General features: G+C 39.5%; 3 protein-coding genes across 3 annotated transcripts; all 3 read right to left on the bottom strand.

Annotated features, from left to right (window-relative positions):
* Nucleotides 1-2957: 2957 nt before the first annotated feature.
* ppib (peptidylprolyl isomerase B (cyclophilin B)) lies at nucleotides 2958-6723 on the bottom strand. Its single transcript, XM_088417246.1, has 5 exons — nucleotides 6505-6723; nucleotides 5729-5842; nucleotides 4658-4751; nucleotides 4384-4568; nucleotides 2958-3294 (listed from the first exon to the last, which is right to left on the bottom strand). The coding sequence occupies exons 1-5, from the start codon at nucleotides 6634-6636 to the stop codon at nucleotides 3172-3174; spliced, it is 648 nt and encodes a 215-aa protein (XP_088273372.1). The 5' UTR covers nucleotides 6637-6723; the 3' UTR covers nucleotides 2958-3171.
* Nucleotides 6724-7322: 599 nt separating this feature from the next.
* Nucleotides 7323-14293, bottom strand: pdia3 (protein disulfide isomerase family A, member 3). Its single transcript, XM_088417627.1, has 13 exons — nucleotides 14004-14293; nucleotides 12806-12884; nucleotides 12610-12727; nucleotides 11894-12001; nucleotides 11110-11239; nucleotides 10916-11032; nucleotides 9715-9840; nucleotides 9449-9631; nucleotides 9275-9383; nucleotides 8294-8422; nucleotides 8138-8217; nucleotides 7981-8038; nucleotides 7323-7850 (listed from the first exon to the last, which is right to left on the bottom strand). The coding sequence occupies exons 1-13, from the start codon at nucleotides 14135-14137 to the stop codon at nucleotides 7731-7733; spliced, it is 1491 nt and encodes a 496-aa protein (XP_088273753.1). The 5' UTR covers nucleotides 14138-14293; the 3' UTR covers nucleotides 7323-7730.
* A 1521-nt stretch (nucleotides 14294-15814) lies between these two features.
* Nucleotides 15815-22716, bottom strand: LOC148422721 (creatine kinase U-type, mitochondrial-like). Its single transcript, XM_088416791.1, has 9 exons — nucleotides 22427-22716; nucleotides 19335-19533; nucleotides 18984-19079; nucleotides 18330-18551; nucleotides 18087-18172; nucleotides 17229-17352; nucleotides 16839-16973; nucleotides 16638-16763; nucleotides 15815-16515 (listed from the first exon to the last, which is right to left on the bottom strand). The coding sequence occupies exons 1-9, from the start codon at nucleotides 22570-22572 to the stop codon at nucleotides 16402-16404; spliced, it is 1248 nt and encodes a 415-aa protein (XP_088272917.1). The 5' UTR covers nucleotides 22573-22716; the 3' UTR covers nucleotides 15815-16401.
* Between the last annotated feature and the right edge of the window lie 971 nt (nucleotides 22717-23687).

Below are 23687 nucleotides of genomic sequence, written 5' to 3'. Positions count from 1 at the left end.
TTTTTGTCGTTTGTCGGGACAATCAATCCCAAGTACTTTTTTATTTTTATATATACTGGCATATATAAATACACACACACACAAATTATATATAAATATATATATATATATATATATATATATATATATATATATATATATATATACATACACACACACACACACACACAACACACATGAGAGTGTATATAGGTTAATTGAATTCTTTAGTACTTTTTTACATGCTAAAGTACTGAAACTAAGTGATTACTGTAATGTATAGAGTATGTTATTACTTCACTACTTCATTGCCTAAATTATTTGATTACTTTGTTACTTCATTTCATGCTGAAGTTTCGAAAATACTTCAATGTATAGAGTAAATAATTACCGTATTTCCCACACTATAGGGCAGACCTAAAAGCCTTAATTTTTTTAAAAAGGCGATGGTGCGCCTTATAATCAGGTGCGCCTTATATATGGAAAAAGTTTTGCAATATGTCATTGAGGGAGCGCCTTATAATCCGGTGAGCCTTATAGTGCGGAAAATACGGTACTTCAGTACTTCATTACCTAAGGCAATTGAATATTTTAGTACTTTATTACATACTACAGGATCTAAAGTGATTACTTTATTGTATGGAGTATAATACTTCAGTATTTCAATGGCTGATTACTCACCAAAGTACCAGAAGTAAATGGGATGGAGTGAGATAATTACACAACTCCATTCTGCTCGGATGATTATTTTTATCTTGTGTAACTCAATCGAATTTTCCTTATGGCCGCGGCCCTTCTAACCGTTGTACATTTCCGTGGTGTATTCAAAAAAAAAAAAAAGGCATTTGCGTAGCTAAGTGTAAATGACAGGTTGAGTCGGCGTGCCGGGATGCGCTGTCCTTGTTTGTTTGCGGCGATTCTCCTTTAATCTCGGTGACAAAGGCTCGCGTGCACAACTATGTCAGATATGTCCGGCCCGCGCTGCGCGGGCCGCTAGGTGAACAACAACACGGTTTGGCCGCACAATCCTCCCGATCGCTAACCGTCCAAACAAGACGGGCTTTAAGGATTCCCGGGAATTCTTTCCATATTTGTCCCCGTCCTGATGAGTCATTGGATGCCTGACTGGATCTGGCCAAAACACCAGCAGCGCACTTCCTGGCAGCGCTTTGGTACACTTTAGCCCTGATTTACAGAAAGTTTGTAAGTGGCAAAAGGGCACAAAGACGAGGAAGCGGATCTTTTTTTTGGATTTGTCAGTGTCACAAGTTCATTAAGCTATTCTAATGGCTGTAATATTAGTCAATTGTCAGAGGATAAAGAATATATATGCGTCTAACTTCTGTCTACATGTGTTGTTCCACCGATTGTGTTCAAGGTCATTCCTTAAAGCAGCACTTCTCAAAACAGTGGTTTGCGAAAACACGTTAGATTCTGCAAGTATTCACATTAATTTAATGCCGTGACAGAAACAGTAAATTTTTCTTTTCAAATTAAGAGTGTTAAGACACCTTTGAAAATCATTGTTTGTATTTTGTTATGTCCTAGAGCAGGTATTCACTACCTAATTTACTGCCATGACTGGAACAGTACTGTTATTTTCTATTTAAGAGCAAATTAATTGGAACCTGAACCAACCTGTTGTGTTATAGGAACTACTTTGCAAACTGTTATGTGCCTTTATTTTGTTAGGTTTTAAATCATGTACCGGATTCACAAACCTAATTTAATGGTGTCACGTGACAGGAACTCTTAATTTTTTTTAATTAGGAGCAAATTAATTGGAACTTGAAGCAACCTGTTGAATTGTGAGGACTCTTTGCAAATAACAGAATGCCTTCATTTTGTAAACTTTTAAAAGAAAAGTACAAAACTACTTTCAAATTGTGCATAAATTGTAACATGAAGCAATGTGTTAAATTGTGTTATAGTGACTCCTTTGAAAACCATTGCTTGTCTTTATTTTGTTAAGTTTAGAGCAGATATTCACGAACCTAATTAATGCCGTGACAGGAACACTACTGTTTTCAAATTAAGAGCACATTAATTGGAACAGGAAGCAACTTCTTGAATTGTATCATAATAATGACTGTACAGTACATACTGTTGTTTGCCTTTATTTTGTTAAATCTTAGAGCAGGTTTTCACCAACCTAATTTAATGAAGTGACTGGAACTACTTTCAAAATTAAGGGCAAATTAATTACACCATATAGCCACCTTATGATAAATTGTGTTAGTGACTCCTTCATAAACCGCTGTGCCTGTATTTTGTTTAACTTTTAAACCAGGTATTCACAAACTTAATACAGTGACAAGAAGAGTACATCTTTTCAAATCAAGAATAAACAAATTGGAACATGTAGCAACTTACTGATGCTAAAATTTCCAATTGTGAAAGAAGTTAGAGAATGAGAAAAAAATAGTAAGAAACCTTGAATAAACAGTTACTTTAGTGGGCCTCTCATTATGCAAAGTAGTTATTAATATTTTTCTTAATAAATATGTGCGGCAAATGGAGCACGCAAAGGCAGGGCTGCAACTCGTTTGCCACGAGTGTGTTGGAACACGCCTCAAGGAAGCGTCAGGAAGATGAGACATAAACAGAAGGTGTGGCCAACACTTGAAAGATGATCAAGTTTTCTCCCTCTAGCGCCTGTTTTGATTGGGACAACCAATCACATTGAAGCACTTTGGCGTCCAAAAATGTCATTCAAGAAAAATGCTGTTCGCGTGGAGAATTTGAAATAACAACTTCCAACGCTAATGTGGCAAGTGCGTGCGGAAAGATGAGTGAAATTAGTTCCAAAATTATGGCTCAATGTTGCCTCCTGGTGGCTGTATTTGAAGCCAGCCATAGGAAAGCTATTTAAAGAAAATGTCTCCCCCTAGCGGTCATTGAGGGAATTACTACTTCTGAGCACTTTTCAAACTTGAGTCAAATAAAGTAAAAACATTGAAAGAAAAACAAATCAAGAATTTAACAAAACCTGGAAGCTTTATTTCGAGGAGTTCCTTTTTTTTTTTTTTTTTTAATAATTACAAAAAAAAAGGTTGACCTTTGAAGTAGTGCACCTTGGAATGCTTGATGGCGTGCCCGCGGCGCTTCCAGGCGACCGTCATTGGCACTCGTTGGAAGTGTTCCACGCCGGGCGGCCCGCAGGATGAAATCCCCTCCCACCTGCACTTGTGATTACTCCTTAGCGATGGCGAAGGGCTCGTCCACTTTGATCACGCCGCATTCGTAGATAACCACGTCTTTCAGGGGCTTGTCTCGGCCGTCCGTTTTGGTTTCCTCGATTTTCTTCACCACATCCTAAACCGCAACGGTGACGTCATTGAATGAAAAAGAAGCGGATATCCCAAAGTTTTATATATATATATATTATATATATATATATATATATTTTTTTTTATATGCATAGTTCCAGGTTATGTTTTAGGCCACTTTCAGAAAAACAGCTTAAATTGACTTTTTTTTTTTTCTTTCCCCAAGAACCACTTTACAAAGTCTTAATTCCTTACACAGTGTTCAGATATTAACTATACAGCAGTTTAATGACAAAAATATAATTCTGACTATCCTTACAATAAGATATCTTCCGGTGGCCCTTGCGGTGGATATAGCCATTTGTAAATTTTATTTAATGGACCATAACTTTGATGCACTATTTAAAAAAAAAAAAAAAAAAAGGAATCTGACGCTAATTTTATATTATATGAGTAAATTTATATTATATTAATATGTTACAATACAATAATGTATATATATTATACATTCTATTTTAATATATAAATACAATACATATTTTATATGTAATAAAAATTACCGGCAAAGTACAGTTAAATTACGGTAACACATTTTCTACATTTACAGTCAAAAATTGTATTGATACTATTGATTTTCCACTACATGTAATTTTCACAATTACAAACTCACAAAGTTTCAAAAACAATTGTTTATGATTCTCTGGAAAAGTAATAACGAGTCAATTTTTACAATTGCAAAATGTACAGTGTAAAATCAACAGTATCAATACCGTTTCTGTCCGTAAATGTAGAAAATGCGTTAGCGTAATTTAACAAAACTTTTCTGGCAGCCAAGTTGCTGATATTTTGCAGTAAAATGTGCATTTTTAAAACCTTTTTTTTTTTTAAAGTGTAGGTTCAAAAACACCCAAATTGGGTAATTAAAACCAAATTATTTAATCAAATTATGATTGACAAATTGCTAGAAGTGACGTGTGCATTACCAAAAATGAACAATAAAAATATCCTTTTGAACAGACCCTATGAAACAAAATTAAAAACAAATAAAAACAAAAAAAAATTCACTATAAACTATTTCAGCGACACCTGTTTGTCTTTGACCAAATTTTGTGTTTTTTGTGTGCGTAAATCTCACCATTCCCTCCAGCACTTTTCCAAAGACGACGTGTTTTCCGTCCAGCCAGCCGGTCGTCACGGTGGTGATGAAAAACTGCGAGCCGTTTGTGTCTTTGCCGGCGTTGGCCATGCTGAGCCAGCCGGGGCCGTGGTGCTTCAGCTTGAAGTTCTCGTCGGCGAAGCGGTCGCCGTAAATGCTCTTGCCTTGGCGCATTTCAAAAGGGGCGCGGCTGAGCGGCTGGCCCCAATCCAGCGCCGCTACCCTTACCGAATTCAGAGCTGCGACGTCTTACCTCCGGTTCCGTCTCCCTTGGTGAAGTCCCCTCCCTGGATCATGAAATTCTGGATGACGCGATGGAATTTGCTGCCCTTGTAGCCAAAGCCTTTCTGCGACGACAACACAAAAAAAAGACGGTGAGCGATCCTAAACGCGTACAAATTCATGATGTGTGGACAACATCGCTACAGTGTTGGATTAAGAATTCCCGCAGTAAACTGTGAGAAAAAAAAAAAAAACATTTATACTATTAAAATATGGCAAAAAATTACAAGCAATATTATTAGTTTTCCTTGTTTATAGTGATTATGTTCCAACAAATACCCGCAACAATTTAAATTACTTTTTCTCTCTCCCCCATTTAATCATTGTTTTTTTATATATTTATTTGATTTACAGAATGTTTCTCTTTATTATAATTACATTATTCATCATGTTTTTTCCTTTGTGTTTTATCATCTATAGTAAGTTTATTGATCATTATATATAGTTTGTGTTTTCTGTATAAGTGCTTTTTCATGAATAAATTTGTTTTTTTTCCCTTTACTGCATGTTTGCCCATTAACTGGTTTTTAAAATTGTTTATTACATATAGTTTTGTGTGTTCTGTATATTTATTATGAGTGTTTTTCATGATTGTTTTATTTTCACTTTACTGCATGTTTGTCCGTTAACATGTCTTTTATTGTTTTCTTTTACATTTTCATTTTTTTCTTCTTTATGTTTCAAAACAGTCACTTATGCAGGTTTATAATTTTCTCAGATGTGTATTTTTTATGTGTAATTGTTAATTAATATTTGCTCATATGTTAGTGTTTTGTATTCAAAACTACTCATATTAAATAATTGAGGGTCTTGTTTAATTAATATTTAATTAACAACATTGCTTGTCTGCGGCTTCATTTCACTTGAGTACATCTGATTTTTATTTACTGAATAAACCGAGGATTTTTTTTTTGGTCATTTGAAAGGAGGTAAACATTTCTGAATAGGAATCAGTCTCGGTGCGAGAACCAACCTTCCACCAAAATAATAATAACAATAAATAACCAAACGAATTGATAACAAAAAAAAGTATCCCTTTTACCTCTCCAGTTGCCAAGGCCACGAAGTTGTCAACGGTCTTGGGCACGGTCTTCCCGAAAACCCCGATGACGATTCTTCCGATTTCCTCCTCTCCGATTTTCATGTCAAAGTACACCTAGAACAAAGAAATGAACACTGTATTTAATCACCAGTATTAAAATGGTGACAATTATGTTAATCGAGTGCCAGTGCTACCACATTCCTCCAGAGCCACAAGAAACATGCCTGCACTCTTTGACACGCTGTGTGTGGCCAAAAATTCATCAAGGTTAACAATCGCATTTTTTGGTCATGTTCCTTCGCCCATCCATGGCATTTTTCATCATATATTAACGTATAGCTAACGCCTTTATGAACACCACAGGTTAAGTTTCCCCCTTCTATGCATTCCAAATGTTGTCATAATTTCAATTATGGGGCGAGAGGGGACGCATTTTTAAGCTTCATGTGAAAAGATCTCTGAAAGTTAAACAAAAGAGAAATGATGGCTACATTACTAGAAGCTAGTCAGGTAGGAAAAAACAAATTGACACTATCAAACATTCACGCAATATTAAGTTAACTCACACTATCTAGCCAGCGGGCATGATTATTTTTTCTCAGTGAAAAATAACACCAGCTAAACAAACGGATTCGAACGCCGAAGGCAAGCTAGCGAGCTGGACTGAGTATGACGTGGCTTAGCGAGCGGTTAGCATTAGCCGCATTAGCATCATTAGCATTAGCTACGTTAAATTAGCACTATTGTAGCATTCTAGTCGTCTCTCATTAACTCACCTTAGCGGTTACTTTGGGGCCCTTTTTCTTCTCCGGCGCAGAACCGTTGGCGAAGGCGAGAAAAAACACGGAGCCCACGATAACCGTGGCAGCCAAGATAAACTTCATCCTTCTTTCGCGCAGCCTAACCATCAACGAAAAAGCAATCAGAACGGCCAGAAAGCGAACTACGGCCCTGCAAGATTTATACCCGGGGAAGAAGAACGATATCCGGGGTGGGGATTATATCCGCTTGCCCATTCAATTTTCCAAGGCGCAGCAGAGAGTGACGAACCAGTGACGTGACACTCTTCTGATTGGTTATTTTTCAGCCAATTACAATGAGACGCGTTTTGCGAGATTTTAATTGCTCTAAAAAAAATCAGTGCAGCGCGGACTAAGAAAAATCTAAATGATTCCACTCACTAATTCCGTTCTTTTTGGGTCAGGAATTTTTGATAGTCAAAAGGCAGCGCACATTTCGAGGCGTGGCTCAAAGTGTTTGGCTCCACCTATATTTTGAGCCACACCTCCAACTGCGGTTATCCCAATCAGCTTGCTGCCTGGCTTGTTTGTCCAAATCATATCCCGATTGAATGAAATGCTGCATGCTAAATATTTTCACACACCCTGTAAAGTCACTTATCTAGTAGACTTTTAAAAATTATGTACATAAGTTCAAATCTTGTAAACTAATGATATTGGTTATGAATAAGCCTGTACCACATTTTTTCCATCTCCCAAAAAAATTACGTAAGTTCACATCTTGTAAACCAATGATATTGGGTATGAAGCCTGTACCACATTTTTTCCATCTCCCATCATGTACACACAAGTCATTTTTGGTTTTGTGGGCCTTTTTATTTCACAATCTTTTGAAATGTACAAAAACAGACAACCAAACAGAAGGCGTTCACCACTCAAGCGACCTTCCCATGTGACAACAAGTAAAACACAAAGAGCGGCAGGTGATGTCGAATGCTGCGTGGCCCGAGTGCATCATCAGCCGGAGGTGCGGAATAGACGAGATGTTTTTTTTTTTTAACAAAACAAAAACAAAAAAAATTAAATTTGAAAAAGTGGTCCTTGTCTAAAAACAAACAGCTCCACTTCTTCCACAGTATTGGCAGAGGGCCTAATCAACTTGGCTTCAGAGCATTTTGTAGTTCACTAAAACAGTGGAATATAATTTACTTCTCTCCCGTTGATTCCCCTAATTTGAAAAAAAAAAAAAATCTCATATTTTCTTATAGATCCACTTTTTCCTCACTCTTCTTCTTCTTCTTTTTGGGCTCCTCCTGCATCACCAAAGGGTTCTTTGCCTCCCTCTTCAGATAGGCGACAAAGTCGCTCACCTCACGGCCTCCCTAAAATGTCACAAATTGCTGTCAACCACTGAGTTCATATTAAAAATATACCACAAGTGCTCAATGAATTTGACTCGTAGGTTTTTCATGATCTTGAGTCCGGAGTGGTGATTTGGTGCGGCAGACTTACCTCATATTTCTTTGGTTGCATCTTACTTCCGGCTGGTGAAAAGTAGATTGTTGGGAATCTAAACGAAACAATGTTTTCATCATTTTGAATGACTTCATAACCCACTTGTTTCTGCAGCAGTTTCCATTCGTGTTTGAAAATTTTGCTGTAGACTCACCCGCTGACTTCATAAGGGGACGGTACGTCGTTAGCCGTGGCGTCCATCTTGGCGATGACCACGTTGGGATCATTGGCGAGCTAATAGAGGCAAGTGAGGGTCAATTTCCAAATCACAAATGAAATATAATTTGAGGTGGATTCTTGCGCGTGGCACCTTCTCTCCGAGCTCAGTGTATTTGGGCTCCAGGCTCTTGCAGTGACCGCACCACGGCGCGTAGAACTCGATAAGCACGTCTTTGCTGTCGTCATTGACGATGGAGTCAAAGTTCTCTGCGACCAAAACCTAAAAATGCACATAGGTTAACCTTTTTTTTAGAACCATATAATATACAACCCCATTTATCTAATTATGCCATTCTAATTAATAAGCATTTATAGAAGATTTTTTTTTTCCTTCAACCACTCAAATTGTTCTGTGGCATCAATTCCAGCCATACATATGTAGGTTAAATTTATTAAAACCCAGAAAAAAATTGAAAATCGTCCGTCTTTGTAATCTGTGAAATGACATTTTTTTAAGACGGAGCCATTAAGTGGTCTCTACTGCCATCTACTGTCTTGAGGGAAAACAAGTCAAAGAATTTTTTTGTTTACCATGTTTGACCTCCGTTCAACGGAATGTTGCAAAAATCTAAGGAAAATCAATGTAAAAAATCCTATTAAAACACAAATAAGAAAATTGTAATGATAATGGTCCAAATTTTGGACAATGATTATTTTTGTACACAAAATCTCGCAGGTCCAGCTGCAATTACAGAGAAATGTCAGAATCGCTGCATATTGAAATTTTACATGTTTTAATCATCTGCTGGAATTTCAGCTTCTTAGTGTTTTTCCCCCCACAATTGACTCTTTTATGATATCAAAAAAAGGGAATTTACATAATTTGTAACAATGTCACACGGGTTAAAAAAAAAAAAGTATGACCAAGTCAATTCACTGCTAGGTCACTTAAAACGGAACTTTGACGTGATTTATGCAACCAAAAAAACAAACAAATAATTCCCATTGACTGCTTGTCTAATAAAAATGAATCTGAGTTAATATTAATTGTAATTGATCACAGATTGCCATGTATTGGTCACATGCCATCAAGTTGGGAGTAAACGCGAGCGGTGGCGTTATTAAAAGTCACCTTGACGGGTCCGTCGTTTTTCTCTGGGATGGGCTCAGACTTGAGGTAACGCTTCAGGTTGCCATCAAAGTAGTTCTGTAAGAAGCTCTCAAGAGCTTTTCCGTCACGACTGTTCAAGAGGAGAAAAAAACATCAGCGGGGAATCGAGAAGATTCCGGATGACGCCTAACTTACGTAAACTCTTCGGTCATGACGTATTTGTCTCCGCTAGTGGTACGCATGGCCACCAGGGGGAGCTCTCCTAGCTTGTTTTCCAGCCCAAACTCGGACAAGTCATGGCCAAACGCATGCTTGTCAGCCACGGCGAAACTGAGCTTCTTACCCTGGTCCAAGAAGCTCTTTGCCACCTTCATCACCCTGGAAACACAAAAGGCGCGCTAGAGTTTTACAATGCAAACCAAAGCGGCAAAAACTCAATTCCAATTTTTCTATTCCTCTACCTATTCCTCCAGTAGTTGGAGCCTTTGGGGTTTTTGTCATAATCCACATCATAGTAGGCCACCAGCAGGTCTTTCCCCCTCAGCTGGTCTTTGTTGTCGTCGGTCATGTGGGGGCAGATTCCAAAACTGAGAAAGGGAGAGAGAGGCAGGTGTTAACTGATCAGTTTGCAGACACTGAAAACGCTAGAGCAGTGGTTCTCAATGTGAGGTGTGCGGACTCCCGAGGGTCCGTGGCCTGACCGCGGGGGTCCGAGAAATAATGTGGTTTATTAATGAAAAATATTTGTTTTTTTATTAATTTTCTCCCATAAAGCAATCAATTCAAGTTTCATATATTTTTTTAAAAAAAATTCATATATTTTTAAAAATGTAATCATTTTACCATCTTTTTCTTCAACGGCAAATGCAAAACATCACAAAGTAATCAGGGCATCCTGAACTACTCCTGCAATTATACTCCTGCAAAATACTCCTGAGTATTTTGGTCTTCAAATAAAAATATGGTTGCAAATACTGAGTATTTTGGTATTCAAATAAAAATATGTTTTTCTTTTTGTGTGCTAAAAAGTATAAAACACAGACCAAATTGCCACATTTATGCTTACACAGCTTTTAGACAATTCTTTGATCATATATAATGGTCAATAACCCAAAGCGATGATCACAGAACACACATTTTGAATCAGCCTGGTTTGTTCAAATGTGATCAGTACAAACGGTAACTCATCAGACTGTCAGCATTAATGGAGTAATAGTCTATTTAACTGCCTTTCAACGGTAATCCGGTTGCTCTCGCCAGCACTCAAGCGCTGCTAGTTAGCGGCTAATTTATGCTAAACGCTAGCAACATGCGAATTACAACAAACATCGTCAGCGTAATTAATTCCTTTTTTAGCGTCCTGCATTAGCAATTGAACATTATTTCAGAAAAATGTGGCGCTGACTCGCGGTTCCTAGACCGAGAGTCTTGCGAGTCAAGTTAGTCATTGTCACTTCAAAATACAACCATACAGAGGCGAACCTGCCCTTAATTCAGGTCTGTAAGGTTTATTTTCAAGTTGTCACCACATTGGGTGACATTTTACTATCTTGCAGGGCAAATCGCATTCCCCTGTGTACAGTCAACGCAAAAAATAAGATAATAATCTTGTCCCATACCTATGCATGACTTAAAAAAAAAAAAAAAAAAAAAAAAACTTACACACTGTCCTTGATGAATGTCTTGAGTTTGTTCTTGGTGAATGTGTCCTCACTGAATTTGACCGAGCTATCTTCAAATTTGTTGCTGAGTCTGGGTGGGCGGAACAGGACGACACCCCTGGAAAAACAAATCAAAAGTCCAGTTCTAGTCGGACTGCCTGTTGCGATGACTCGCAAAGCAGAAGGCGCACTCACTCTCCGTCCACGCCTTGGCTCTGGAGGAGCGCCTCCACGCTGGTGTGGGCAAAGCGGTAGTTCTCCCTCAGGTCGTTGGCGGCCTTTTGGAACTCCGTGTACGCTGGGCTCTGGTTGTCGGCAAAGAAGCCTGGCGGAAGACGATTCAAATAAGGAAACGAGTCAAATGGCTTCCAACTTCACTTTCATGGCGGCGAGCTTTAGGGGGGGGAGATTATAATAATAGAGGCTTAAACTAAATTCAAATTTTGTATGCAATACATTTTCATAAATCATAGTCTGCAGTGTCTTTTATTAAAGTGGAGTTAATGTTCAAATTAGACACTTTGTAGGATTAAAACCTCTCATTTATGACTAATCCGATAAATGTATTTGAATGTTGGTCATGTCGTTTTTATGGCGTGCTAAAAATATTTTTTGAACGATTTGATGTAAAAAGTTGTAAAGCAGCGTCAACACAAAGCTTTGAGCACAGAGCTCACCCAACCGGTCGTTTTCTGTGACATAGCAAACTACAGTAACAGTGTCTACTTCCTCTTTCGTGCTACTTGCTTCTTCTTGTTTTGTTTTGAAAACCAGTCATGAAACTATTTGCCAGACCAAATACCAGTACAACTACTCAATTCCAGAGTAGTGACACTTATGAATATGACACACAAAATCCGCATCATTTTAAAGTAAGACCCTTCTATTCCAATACAGCATTTTTTGCTCAAAAGAGAGCGACCGATACTAATAATACGAATACATTTTGGCAGTGTTTCAGGAAAATGCGCAGGCTCACCCACTACACTCGCATCTTTATCTGCGATGAAATTCTTGAAGTCTTCCTCGGTGGTGATCTCCACAGAGGCGGGGCCGGCCTGCTTCTTCAGGAAAGTGACAATCCCATCTAGGACAAAAAAAAAAAGTCCTGGTTAAAGATATCGCATGCATTTTTAAAGGTTTAGGGAGCTGAGATTACCAATTTATTTCTTCAAAACTTTACACCACTTCACAAAGCACCAGTTGAACTTAGATACTAGCGAAACAAAATTGAATCACTAAATACAATTCAGAGTTTGTACTTTGAGGTTTGAATTATGCAGTCACATCAGAAATGTGGCATGCCCGGGATATTGTTAAGCATCTCTATGAAGTAGCCATCATAATGTTACTTCTGGTACCCTTAGCTCTGGATAGAGGAACTACACCTTGCAATGCCTCAAGCTTCAGCAACAATTCAAATGCATTAACAAAACCAAATTTTGAAAATTAAAACATTAAACAACATTAACAAGGAATGACCATTTTAACAGACCCAAAGAAAGCTTTGCTCCTTAACCTTTGAGCATATATGTTGGATGTTACACTATCATAGCTAAACAACATCTGTTGATAGCATCTACTCTCTTTCTACATTCCCTGCAATTTACAGTGTGCTTTGCACTGTTATATGGTTTCCAGAAGACAAACGTAATAGCATCAAATCAAGAAATCGCGCCATAAAGTCCAATGCACCTGCCGATCGAGGGCCATCATAGGGCCCAGAGACTTCTCCCTTTCTGAAGATCTTCAGCGTGGGGTAGCCGTTGACTCCATATTTGCTGCAGGTCTTGCTGTGAGCTGTGCAGTCAACCTAGACGAGAAAAATCAAAAGCGTTCAGGTGATGAGTTCAAAAACAAGTTAAAAGCAGACAACTGCACTGTCAAGCACCTTAGCAAGGGGGACGATGCCTTTCAGTCTCGTGGCCGCTGCGTCGTACTCGGGGGCGAGACGTTTACAATGACCACACCTGAAATGGACAGAGACATTAGATACACAATTGTGTTGCGTAATTTGAGTTTTGCTATGTAAATACGACTGAGGTAAGTGTTTGCTTGGGAATGTTCACAACTCTAACAAGATATTATTGAACTAAACAAGACCGCCAGCAAGATAAAGAATACAAGGCTTAAGGCACTGACTAGGGTGGAGTCGTGCCTTGTTCCTCACAGGAACCAGAATAGACGATAAGTTTCAAATTCTAAACTGAGACCTTCTGGTTCAACGCCTGAGTCGTGGCACAAGAGCTCCCACTTTTGTTATTTTCTGTCTTTTAAAATAGCAACTTTTAAAATTCTCTCTAGGGGTAATACTTGTGTAATTGACCTTGTGTGCATCATGCGAAAATACATACTTTATATATTGTTTTACCACCTAAAGAGTCAGTGACAAAACTTGCTGATTTATGGGTTAGACCAGCAGTATAACTTGTTCTAAATGTTCAAAAGACTTGTTGAGAACACAGTATAAAGCATTTTTTGGGGAAAAAAAAAAGTTTCTGCTCCTGCGCGCTGTTTCTTTGAAAAGCACGCTTTTGTTTCACTTTTAAAAACGTTTCATGTTACGGAATATAGAAAAACGTCACAAATTGTATCAACCAATCAGAGGCAGCCACCCAAACTTCGCGGTCCAATCGGAGGGTTACAACAGTGAACGGGAACGCCTACAACTTCCTAGTGCGATTCTTTTAAAGTGCAATAAAGGAAGTGGAAAAAATGCTTTTTGACGTTTCACAGTCACCTGGATTACGATTTTTTAAAAATTAGTAAATTTTAAACAAGCCTTGAATCGACGTTCGTGGTTTCATTGCAGTTACAATTTCGCCTCTTGCTACTTGCTAGCATGCTAACACTCCATCACGAGCTAGCTATCGTACTTGACAATAAAAACACACATTTTCCAGCACGATAATAGTGTGAAAACTTATTTCAATAAATATGTGCGTTTAAACAATAACGTTATTGGAAACTTCGCACACCTGCATGCTATTTAAGAGGTTAAAATCCAATCACGCTAGCCTGGTTGTTTTGTTTATTAGCAATTTACGCTTACACATTGCGAAAATCAATCCGTCGTTACGATGTCTTACCAGGGCGCGTAAAATTCCACAAGGATGAGATCGAGGTCCTCAATGCTGCTGTCAAAGTCTTCGTCGGTTAATTCGAGCACGTCGCTGGCTCGGGAGAGCCCGGCGAGCGCGACCAGCAAAATCAGCCTCAGCATCGCACTCGGTGCCGGCTCAACGTCTCCAAATTGGTTTGCAAACGACACCGTGAAAGAACGGAGAAGGTGAAAAAAGTCGAGTTTCTTTCAGACGAGATTTGCTGCGCGCTGAGGGGCGAAAGAAAAAGGAGGAGGAGGCGGGGAAGATGTTAGAAAAAGGCCTCGGTACCGCTCCTTATCACATTGTGGCAGCTCGCTATTTGTCAAAAACGGCTGTCACTCGAGCGTATTAGCCTATCGGAGCGCAGCACACTGGTAGTTCATTGAGAGGTGGCCAATCGGAGCGCGACTGCGTCAAACTACGTCCCCACATGCTGAAGTCGTTACAACTAGCATGCGTTTTACCGGTAGCCGCTAGCGGATACCTGATGTGCCAACGTGGCGGCCATGTTGGAAGGGACAACGTGCCAATCAAAGTCAATGCACTGACATTGAAATTAATCGTAAGTTGCTCATTTCTTAACAGATTTGTATTAGGTTTATTTTCTTGCTAATTCGATAACCTGTGCCATCAACACAGAATGTATTGGAAAGGAAAAACTGAATTATTTTGCTACGTAAAATTTTGAGAATTAAAAGGTGCTTCATATTTGATCGAATATAGAAAACAAATATAGTATTATACAGTACAATCATATACACAAATAAAAATGTATATGTTGTTTTCTACACGTAGAACGAGTTTACATCTTTGCCCCTCCTAGCTTAGCGTCGCTGAGAAATACAGCTCAAAAGGGCAACGCTGAGTCATTTGTAATTACATTGAAATCATAAACTTTATTTTAAAAAGGTAGGTTTAATAAGTATTACAGGATACAGTTTTCTGTACTATCCCGTGTATGAGGTTCACGTTTAGAAACGAATTACTGAAATGAATGAACTATCCCAATATGTAAGATGGTGAGACGCATCTTTCTGTTACGTACGTCATGTGACTTTCTCATCATAAAGACTGGGTGAGGTGCCACTTTTGACTGAGTTGAAAGTGCAGCGACTAGCCAGCAGAGGGCGCTCTCGGAATAACTTGCGAGGACATACAAAAGAATGAGATTGCTAAATATTTTCGTTTTTGTTTTTTTTTTCACTTGAGGAAGTTCTCAAAGTCCAGAGTGAAAAGATGCTAATTAAAAAAAAATCTGCCAAACGTTAAAACAGGACTCAAACAGTATTCAAATCCTCTCACTGTGACCTTCAGCGGGTTCTAAACAATGTTTCTTTCCTGCCCCCATCGGAGCCCCACAGAAACGGTTGCCATGGCAACCCACCAGCTCCTCCATCATAATGTGGAACAAGGAGGAGGGGAAAGATGCTTATGTCATGGCCGTTGTTAAGCTTCACGTCTCCTCCGAAAAAAAAACAAAAAAAAACCAAGTGAGCGCCTTGTTGTCCACATCCAGACAATAACATGTTGTGCCCCTCATAAGGGGAAACAATAGTCGACTGGGAAAACTATTTAAAGTAGGCCGAAAGCCTGAGCCTAGTCTTTTTTTTAAATTCATGATTTGTCCAGTTTTAGTTGATGAAAACTGATGCTACTTTTAGTCTAGTGATACAAAGAGAAAATGTGAAATTCTAGTGTAGTTTTAGTTTTAACCCTTTATGCAGTGTTTTGAACATTTTTGGGGTCATTTACTGTCTTCCCAGTGAAGTGAAGAAAGACACGATCAGGAGACATCATTTCTGCTAAATAGATGATTTGTTTAATAAAAGACACATTCAGTAATGAGCTGCTATGATATTGCTTCAACGGTTTTACAGTACAGCAACCGGCTTTAACATTTTGAGAGTCACATTCAAAACAACTTCAAGTGATGAGTAGCATGAGCACCATGTTATGATTTTGCATGAAGACGGGGAGGGTGGGTGGGCGGTCATGCTCTGAGAAAGGTGGGGGGGGGGAGCAGAGCCAAACCGGGTGGGATTCAGTGGGACAAGAGGTCGCGGTGGCCATTTTTCATCATAGCAAGCTGCTTGTGGACTTTTGGGGCTCCAATTATGACTTAAAGTGAATACCACTGAAGCCCAGCGCAGTATTTGTGTGGCTCTGGAGTGTCAGGACCAGGAGTATTAATTATGTTGATTACTGATATAATAACCGTGTAGGTGGGTGAGGATTATATTAGCTATGATGGAGCACTAAATGAAACACTGACATAGATATTCTATATATATCTATCGGCACAGGTTGTGGTATTGGTGAACGTGTGTGTGCCCAAGAGGTAAGGTGTGAGTTGGGGGCGGGGAGGGGAGGGGGGCGGGTTAGTCTACTTGAACTGCTTGATGGGCGGGGGCACCTTGATGTCCTGTCCTTTCTCCAGTCTCTTCTCGCATTCCACCAGGTAGTTGACGCCGTCCACCACCGTCTGCACCAGATGGACCTGTGTGTGAGCGGCAATACGGAGGTTCTGTGAGGTCATAACCAGTCCAAATCAAAATGCAATACTATGCAGTAGTAACGGGCCCCCCGTTACGATGTCATTCAAATTCTTTTGTGTTCTACCTCAGACTGTCCCAGACGGTCCAGGTTGGAGATGTCAAAGGTTCCGCCCACGGCGGCGGTGTCCACGCCGCCCGTCCCTCTCTTCTGCAGACGCAGGTTATCCAAGATCTTGCTGAAGCGAGGGTCCTGGCGGGGTGATCGACGACAGTAGCAAACATGGGAAAAGCCCTACAGAAGATGCTATCACTCAAAAATACTTACCTTGCTGAGTAGGGGCAGTTTGACGTGGACCCCCGCCCGTAGTCCGGTGCCCAGGTTGGAGGGGCAGGTGAGGATATACCCCAGTTTCTCGTTCCACATGAACTCCCAGCCTCGCTCCTGGATCAGATGCTCCACCTGCAGGCGGAAACATTTAGATGTTTGTGAATGCTTCCAAACTAAATCTGGAAGCCCTACTTGAATTCAAAATCCCGATCCTGGTTTCCTATCTTAATTTGACAGGGTAACCCTGATCCAGTGAATATTTTGCTCGTCTGGTAATTCCAGCCGCCTCCTCTTCTGTCTATTTCTGTCCTCTAGTCCAAACATCTCCCACGCAATACACGTACACACACACTCACACACTGAAAGCAAAGCCAGTCTGAGTCGAACCTCCTTGAGGCCTCTGCAGAACCTCTCAAACACTCGCTTCATGTTGCCTCCTTTCTCCATGGAGATAACCCGAGTGTGATCCTCCTCGTTGACCCAAATCAGGAAGGTCTTGTCGTTGTTGTGCCTGAACAAAATCACATAGTGGACTTGGTCGATAAATATGGTAGCTTGTGTTGTGTTTTTTTTGTTTCTCATGAGGAAACCATTTTTAAAAATGTATGCTGCCCAATGTGCATGAGCTGCCCTTAGATGGCCTTCATAAACATCACATTCGTCCAACCCACTCATCCCAAAGCCCTTAAATGACCTACTGGTACTTTAGGAAAAACACATTGGAATGGAAAGCGAAAGGAGCGCAAGTGAATTATTACGGGGCGGGAAATAAGGCAGTCTCAAGTGGCCACATGCTTATAAATCTCTCTCTCTCTCTCTCATATATATATATATATATATATATATATATATATATATATATATATATATATATATATATATATATATTAGGGTTGGGCGATATGGGCAAAAGTTAGTGTTGTGTTAACTTACCGTTTTCACTGCGGAGGTTATTGTACGACCAATTTCACCTTATACAGCGTGATATGAAAGAATAATTTTATAAAATGCTTTAAGAATAGTCTGTGAAGTAATAAAGTCAACAAAAAATAATTTAGAGAAATTTACATTTATTGCATAACTTGATCAAACACCAAGGATAAAATGTTCGTAACTATCGTACTAACGTCTTGTACGCCTCCCATCATGCAGTTTGTCACTTGTGCCAAATGTTTTGCGATTTAGCTAATTTTCTAATGGATTTTTTAAAAATACATAAACAATAACTCATTTGATATAACTTACCAAATCCCGCGGGCATCAGGCCAGTCCCGAGCCATTCCGGCACACGTCAGCAGCGGAGACACCGGCTTGTCAAACAGGAAGTGGTCCTGATGGAACAGCATACAGGAAGGTCTTGATCGATCGCCTCATCGATAACTTCCAAACATGTGATTTCCGATTGGCAGAGGTAAAACGATCAATTCTTTTGAGTGCGCATCCAAAGTCTGCCAAGAATGCAGCGATCTGATGCCGGTTCTTGCTCACGTCGATGAGTTGCTGCTGCTCCTGCTCGGTCATCTGGGTCAGGCTGTAGTACCTCCCGGCCAGGTCGCCCTTGAGACCGGCCAGGGCGTCCACCACCACGCGCTCCACCTCCCTGCGCTCCGCCCGGGTGCAGGCGGGCGGCAGGCTCAGCCCCCGGATGCTGCGGCCCGTCCTCACTCGCGACGACAGCACGTAGCGCTCGTCGAAGTGGCCCGACTGGAGCTGAAATGGCGGGAAGATGAAAACCTTGACGATGTTCACATAGACTACAGACTATGATCCAACACACACACTCTGTAGCTTCCACTAACAACCCGGGCTAAACTTAGCTCCAACTCACCCTGCAAACTTGATGCCATTTCCCACTTTCTTATTATTTTCACCTTAGGTGCAATCTTACGGCAATCGTGAAAAGAAATGAGCACAATGAAACGCAAGTACTGTGAATTTAGAGAATAGCAAAACTGCAACTAGGTGCGGTGCAGGTTTCAGGAGGAGGATTAGAGCGTGTGAAGAAAAAAAAAGGCTATATTCCTCTTCCGTATTCAGCCTTCAAATTCAGTTGGATGTTTTCAGCAAGACATTAACAAGAATATAAAGTGTCTTAAAATAAATCGATACAAAGATGTCATGTTCTTTGAGGGTGAGCGTTACCTTGCTGGAGTCCAGATCGGTGGGATGCTTCATGGTTTTAGGATCGTAGCCGTTGTGCCTCTCTTTGATGACGGGGTCCAGCAGGTCTGCAAACACCTAAAAACAACATTCAATTAAGCATTATAGACAGAATTTAATCTCCATTTTTTTCCCCCCAAGCATCACATTATTTTTGCCTGCCATGAATATTTAGTGACTTTCTACTCCCACGCTGTAGGTGGCAGTAATGTGCATTACAAAATAGTAGCCAAAAATGTGTGAGTGCCAGCTTTTTTTCAAAGTACTTAGAGTACTCGATTACTTTGCTCCACTGCTTATGTCACGTTTAGTAAACGGCAAAAAAGGGTGGACCTCGTAGGACTCCTCGTCTCCGGCAACCATGCCGACCGTCTTGATGAAGGGGTGCCCGGGGTTATCCACGCCCGTCTGGATGGCCTGGTCCAACGTGTATCCGCTGGGCGTAGCCTTATCGCACAGCTTGGCGTAGATGGCGGGCGTCAGGTGGCTGGCCATGCAGTTGTTGTGTTTGCGCAGGTCGGGGTACTCCGCACTGCGCAAACAAAAGACAGTGGCCATGTTTACCTACTTCTACAACTGTGAAATATTGTTTCAGCCAGGTTTGTGACATATTAAACTTTGGCTATACATTTGTTGCGGTATCTCTAGGTGTAACTAGATGAATTTTCGCCAGTGACATCATCCGTTTTTATGATTTGTAAAGGCGTACAACATTTGGCAAGGGATTCCCTATAACACAATTCAGAAGTAAGTTACTTCATTTTCCAATTAATTTGCTCTTCATTTGAAAAAAAATATTCTTTTAAGGGTATTACAAAGCATTGAATAAGATGAAGATAAACAGAAAACTATATAGAGACCCCACTTTGCCCTTATTTTTGAAGAAGACAAAAAACAGGCAATCCATAGCTGGGATTGAATGCCTGGATTCTGTAAAGACGTATAAATACGTCTTTGGGATTGAATGAGATAAATACACAGCTCAATTTTTTTACACTGTAGTTCTTCAAAAAGAATCACCACACAATAAGTGTTGGGGTACCTTATCCATATCAACACATAAACACCTCACCTTAAATCAATAAAGATTTCAAATAAAATCAAATAAATGCATCACTTAATTTCTCAGTGCAACATCCACTCATTCATTAACTCATTCACTGCTATTGACAGCTATTCATGTCAAATATCAAAATTTTGGGGTCTCCATTATTATGTTATCAGCTTTAAATTAAAACACATGCAATATTTTCTTTACAATAAAACATTCCGTGTGGGACCAGAAGTCTGAACAACATTTTGTGGAATACGAATTTAGAAGCAAGATGCACCTGTTTTGACATCTGCTGCCAAATAAAAATGACACGACATGTTGCTCAGTGCTTGAATAATGACCAATCACTGCTCAGCTGTCATGTGATGCTTGGAGGCGGAGTTGTGAATGCTCATTGGTCGACAGCAAATGGCAAAATGAACACCCCAGGATAATCAAAACAGGTGGATTTTGCTACTTGCTATTGCTACTAAATCATAAACAAATGCAATATTTACACTGTGGTGCTGCATACAACACATTTTTGTTTAAAAAAAAAAAGAGGGTTGATTTGGCAATTATTGACTGTCTTTTGATACTGTGGCGGTGTTTTAAAGCATCAGTTTATTCAGATGAATACTCACAAGAAATTCTTGATTCTGCTATGTTATCAAACAGTATAAATAAATGCAAAAGTAGCGTGGATTGAGCGGCTTAGTGCTCGATGCCACCGCCGTGTTTACTTTGAGAAGGTAAGGTGAGCCCATACAGTCGTTCATTTAATATTCAACTGGAGGCCTGGGGGACCCTGCACACCATTTTATGGATGCTTCTAAAGACAACTGATGCTGTCTACTTCATGATTCTTTCTAAATAGATTACTTTCATTTCAGTAGAAATGAATCTTTAAAGATCAATGGATTCCACCGGTTGCCATCCTTGCCAGGGCTTATCTATGCAAGGTTACGCTAACATGAAGTCAACTCTTTCTGTTCAAAGGCTAATTGAAGGTAGATTTTATGCTCTTATTAAGGTTCTGGTTTCTTGTGTCCAATATTTGCCCGAGGCAACTGATTTTTCTAAAGTGTTTGGTCTCTAGGTTGCAGGCGTCCTTGGCTCCCGTAGTGACATATAAACGACAGCAAGCACACAGCAAGCAGAGTAAACTGTAAGCTGTACCTTTTCAGTTTGTGCATAACGATGACTCGATGCAAGAGTCTATGTGTCCTACTTATAGGACGGGCTTTTATATCTGGCTGAGAGATAATGTTTGGCTAATCTCTTCATACGTGCGGCTTTGTAATGCGTGCAGACGTGCCTTGGGCCACGTACACAGGCACACGTTTATCAATACTGTTAGTAGAAGGTCACATGACAGTGAAAACGTTTCGCTAAACATGTGCCGTACATTATGTCTACATGCAAGCAATGACTAGGATAGATACATTCTGCGTAAGTACAGATCGGTTGTAATTAACTTGAGTTCAAACATGATAATTTATTAGTTTTTAAACATTTATTTAAGTGCAATTTTTGATTAGTTGTGAAAGCTTCGAGAATAAAACAAACTGGATGAATAAAAACCTTCACAAGCAAATCATTAAGTGCATTTTTTTTCCTGTATTGAGGCAAAATGTTTAATACTGCAACAGTGGCTTAAAATAATGTTTTTTTTTTTACTGCATTTGGATTAAAAACGTCAAGAATGATAGATAGATAGATAGATAGATAGATAGATAGATAGATAGATAGATAGATAGATAGATAGATAGATAGATAGATAGATAGATAGATAGATAGATAGATAGAATAAATAATATTTGACTATACAGGTAATGGAAGTAGCAACAAGTATAAATTGCATACAAATAGTTGACTACAGTTAATGGAACTAGCATTGAATAAGCAGGGTTAAAAATGTTCAAAGCAAGATAACATGAATGGCAGCAATAAGTGGCACAAATAAATTCAAAAATTTCGGAATAACGTCTTACACATTAAAAAATAAGCATAAAAACACACATACACACACACACACACAATATGAACGGCGTATCCAGTAAGCTATCATCTCAATTATGCTAATTTTAGATAACTAGTCTATGGGAGCTATGAATAGCATTCCTTGGAGAAATTAATCATTAAAAAAAAAAAAAAAAAAGTTTTTAGTTAGATTCAAATATGAATTTTATATTTACATGTAGATTATGACGTATTTAAATATGCCTTAAACATGGAATGCTAATTAGTTACAGCCTTATTAGCGCCATTTTTACGTATACGCACAAACGAAAAAAAAAGATTTAATAGAAGACAAGAATAAGTAAAAGAGGCTAAAAGAGAACATGTTTTCATAGAAGGAAAGACGTTTTTTTTTAATTTATTTAATTACCTGGCGGGGTAGAGCCTGCGCCCCGGTGTCCCTGCATTGACGTGCTGCCGGTGCAGTAAAAATCCGGCGGTAAGAGAGCCGCCGACCACCGAGAGGATCCCGACGGTGCGTTTGGAGGACAGGACCCTAGAGAAGCTGCTGGCCATCTTTCAAATATTTTGAAAATATATTTTTAGAGTTGTAAACACACACAGGCGGAGGAGGGAGAGAGAGAAGGGCAAGTGGATGTGAGCGATGGTGCTGATGGAGGGAGAGCTGTGAAGGAACGAAAACCCAAGAGAAAACGGGGAGGACGTCAAGCTGCTTGTCGAAGCATAAGAGCGACACCGGATGTTAGCTTTCAAAATAAAATACTCATGCCGAGGGTTAAATTTTTGTTGATTACTGGCGGTAACAAAATGACTGGCATGTGTGGAATTGGATATCGAACTCAATAAATTAGCAATATATCAAAATCATCAATCAAAAGTGATTGTGTGAAGGCTCACGATGGGAATGATTAAAATTGTTTTATTGTGAAAAGGCGCCACAGGAATAATGTCTTCGAGTCATCGTTAACTTGACAAATGAAGTACGTGGTGTGAATCGTGAAGGGCATTAAATGCAAATGGTGCAGAAATGAGTGACGCTTCAAATTCAACAAATTTTATGAATATTAATGATTTACTCACTCTAATAATAACAGTAACGATTTAAAGAAAACACAATGGCTTTTTAACTTTACATACACATGCTCAATTAGACGAAAAAAAAAAGATTAGCAATTGCAGCGCCCTTATTTGGACGGATCATTTTGAAATACGCTAACACATTTTATTGTTATCGTTTGTGAAATTATATAAATGTAGTTATTTTTTTATTAATCTAACTGCGTATTAGTCATAGTATAAACATAGGTTAATGACATCAGGTTAATGATTTGTAACAAATCAGGCATTTGTATTGTATTACAGGCATGTTAATAAATACAGCACTAAAATGTGTGGATTTGTGCTCCTAGTCACAAGAGTGTTCGTAATGCCAGGCAGGCCACTCCTTCCCATTCAGGACGTGAGCTCCTTATCAAGCCGTGGGCACTGTGGATCAAAGTTCAACATTGTATTCCTACAGGGAAATGAACATGATTGTGTGGGTGCAATGAGATTAAACCATTTGCAAGGGGTAATTAAATAAGAGGAATAATAAAAAAATGGGACTGGAACGTGATTGTGTCGCATGTACTCGGCAAGGAATCCGCACCCACGGGCCAATGTCCATTATT

Source organism: Hippichthys cyanospilos, chromosome 6 (genome assembly GCF_059441005.1).
Source record: "Hippichthys cyanospilos isolate Australia breed blue-spotted pipefish chromosome 6, RoL_Hcya_1.0, whole genome shotgun sequence".
Classification (NCBI taxonomy): Eukaryota; Metazoa; Chordata; class Actinopteri; order Syngnathiformes; family Syngnathidae; genus Hippichthys; species Hippichthys cyanospilos.
Note: the sequence above shows the minus strand (reverse complement) of the source record. Positions and strands in the feature narration are given on the sequence as shown.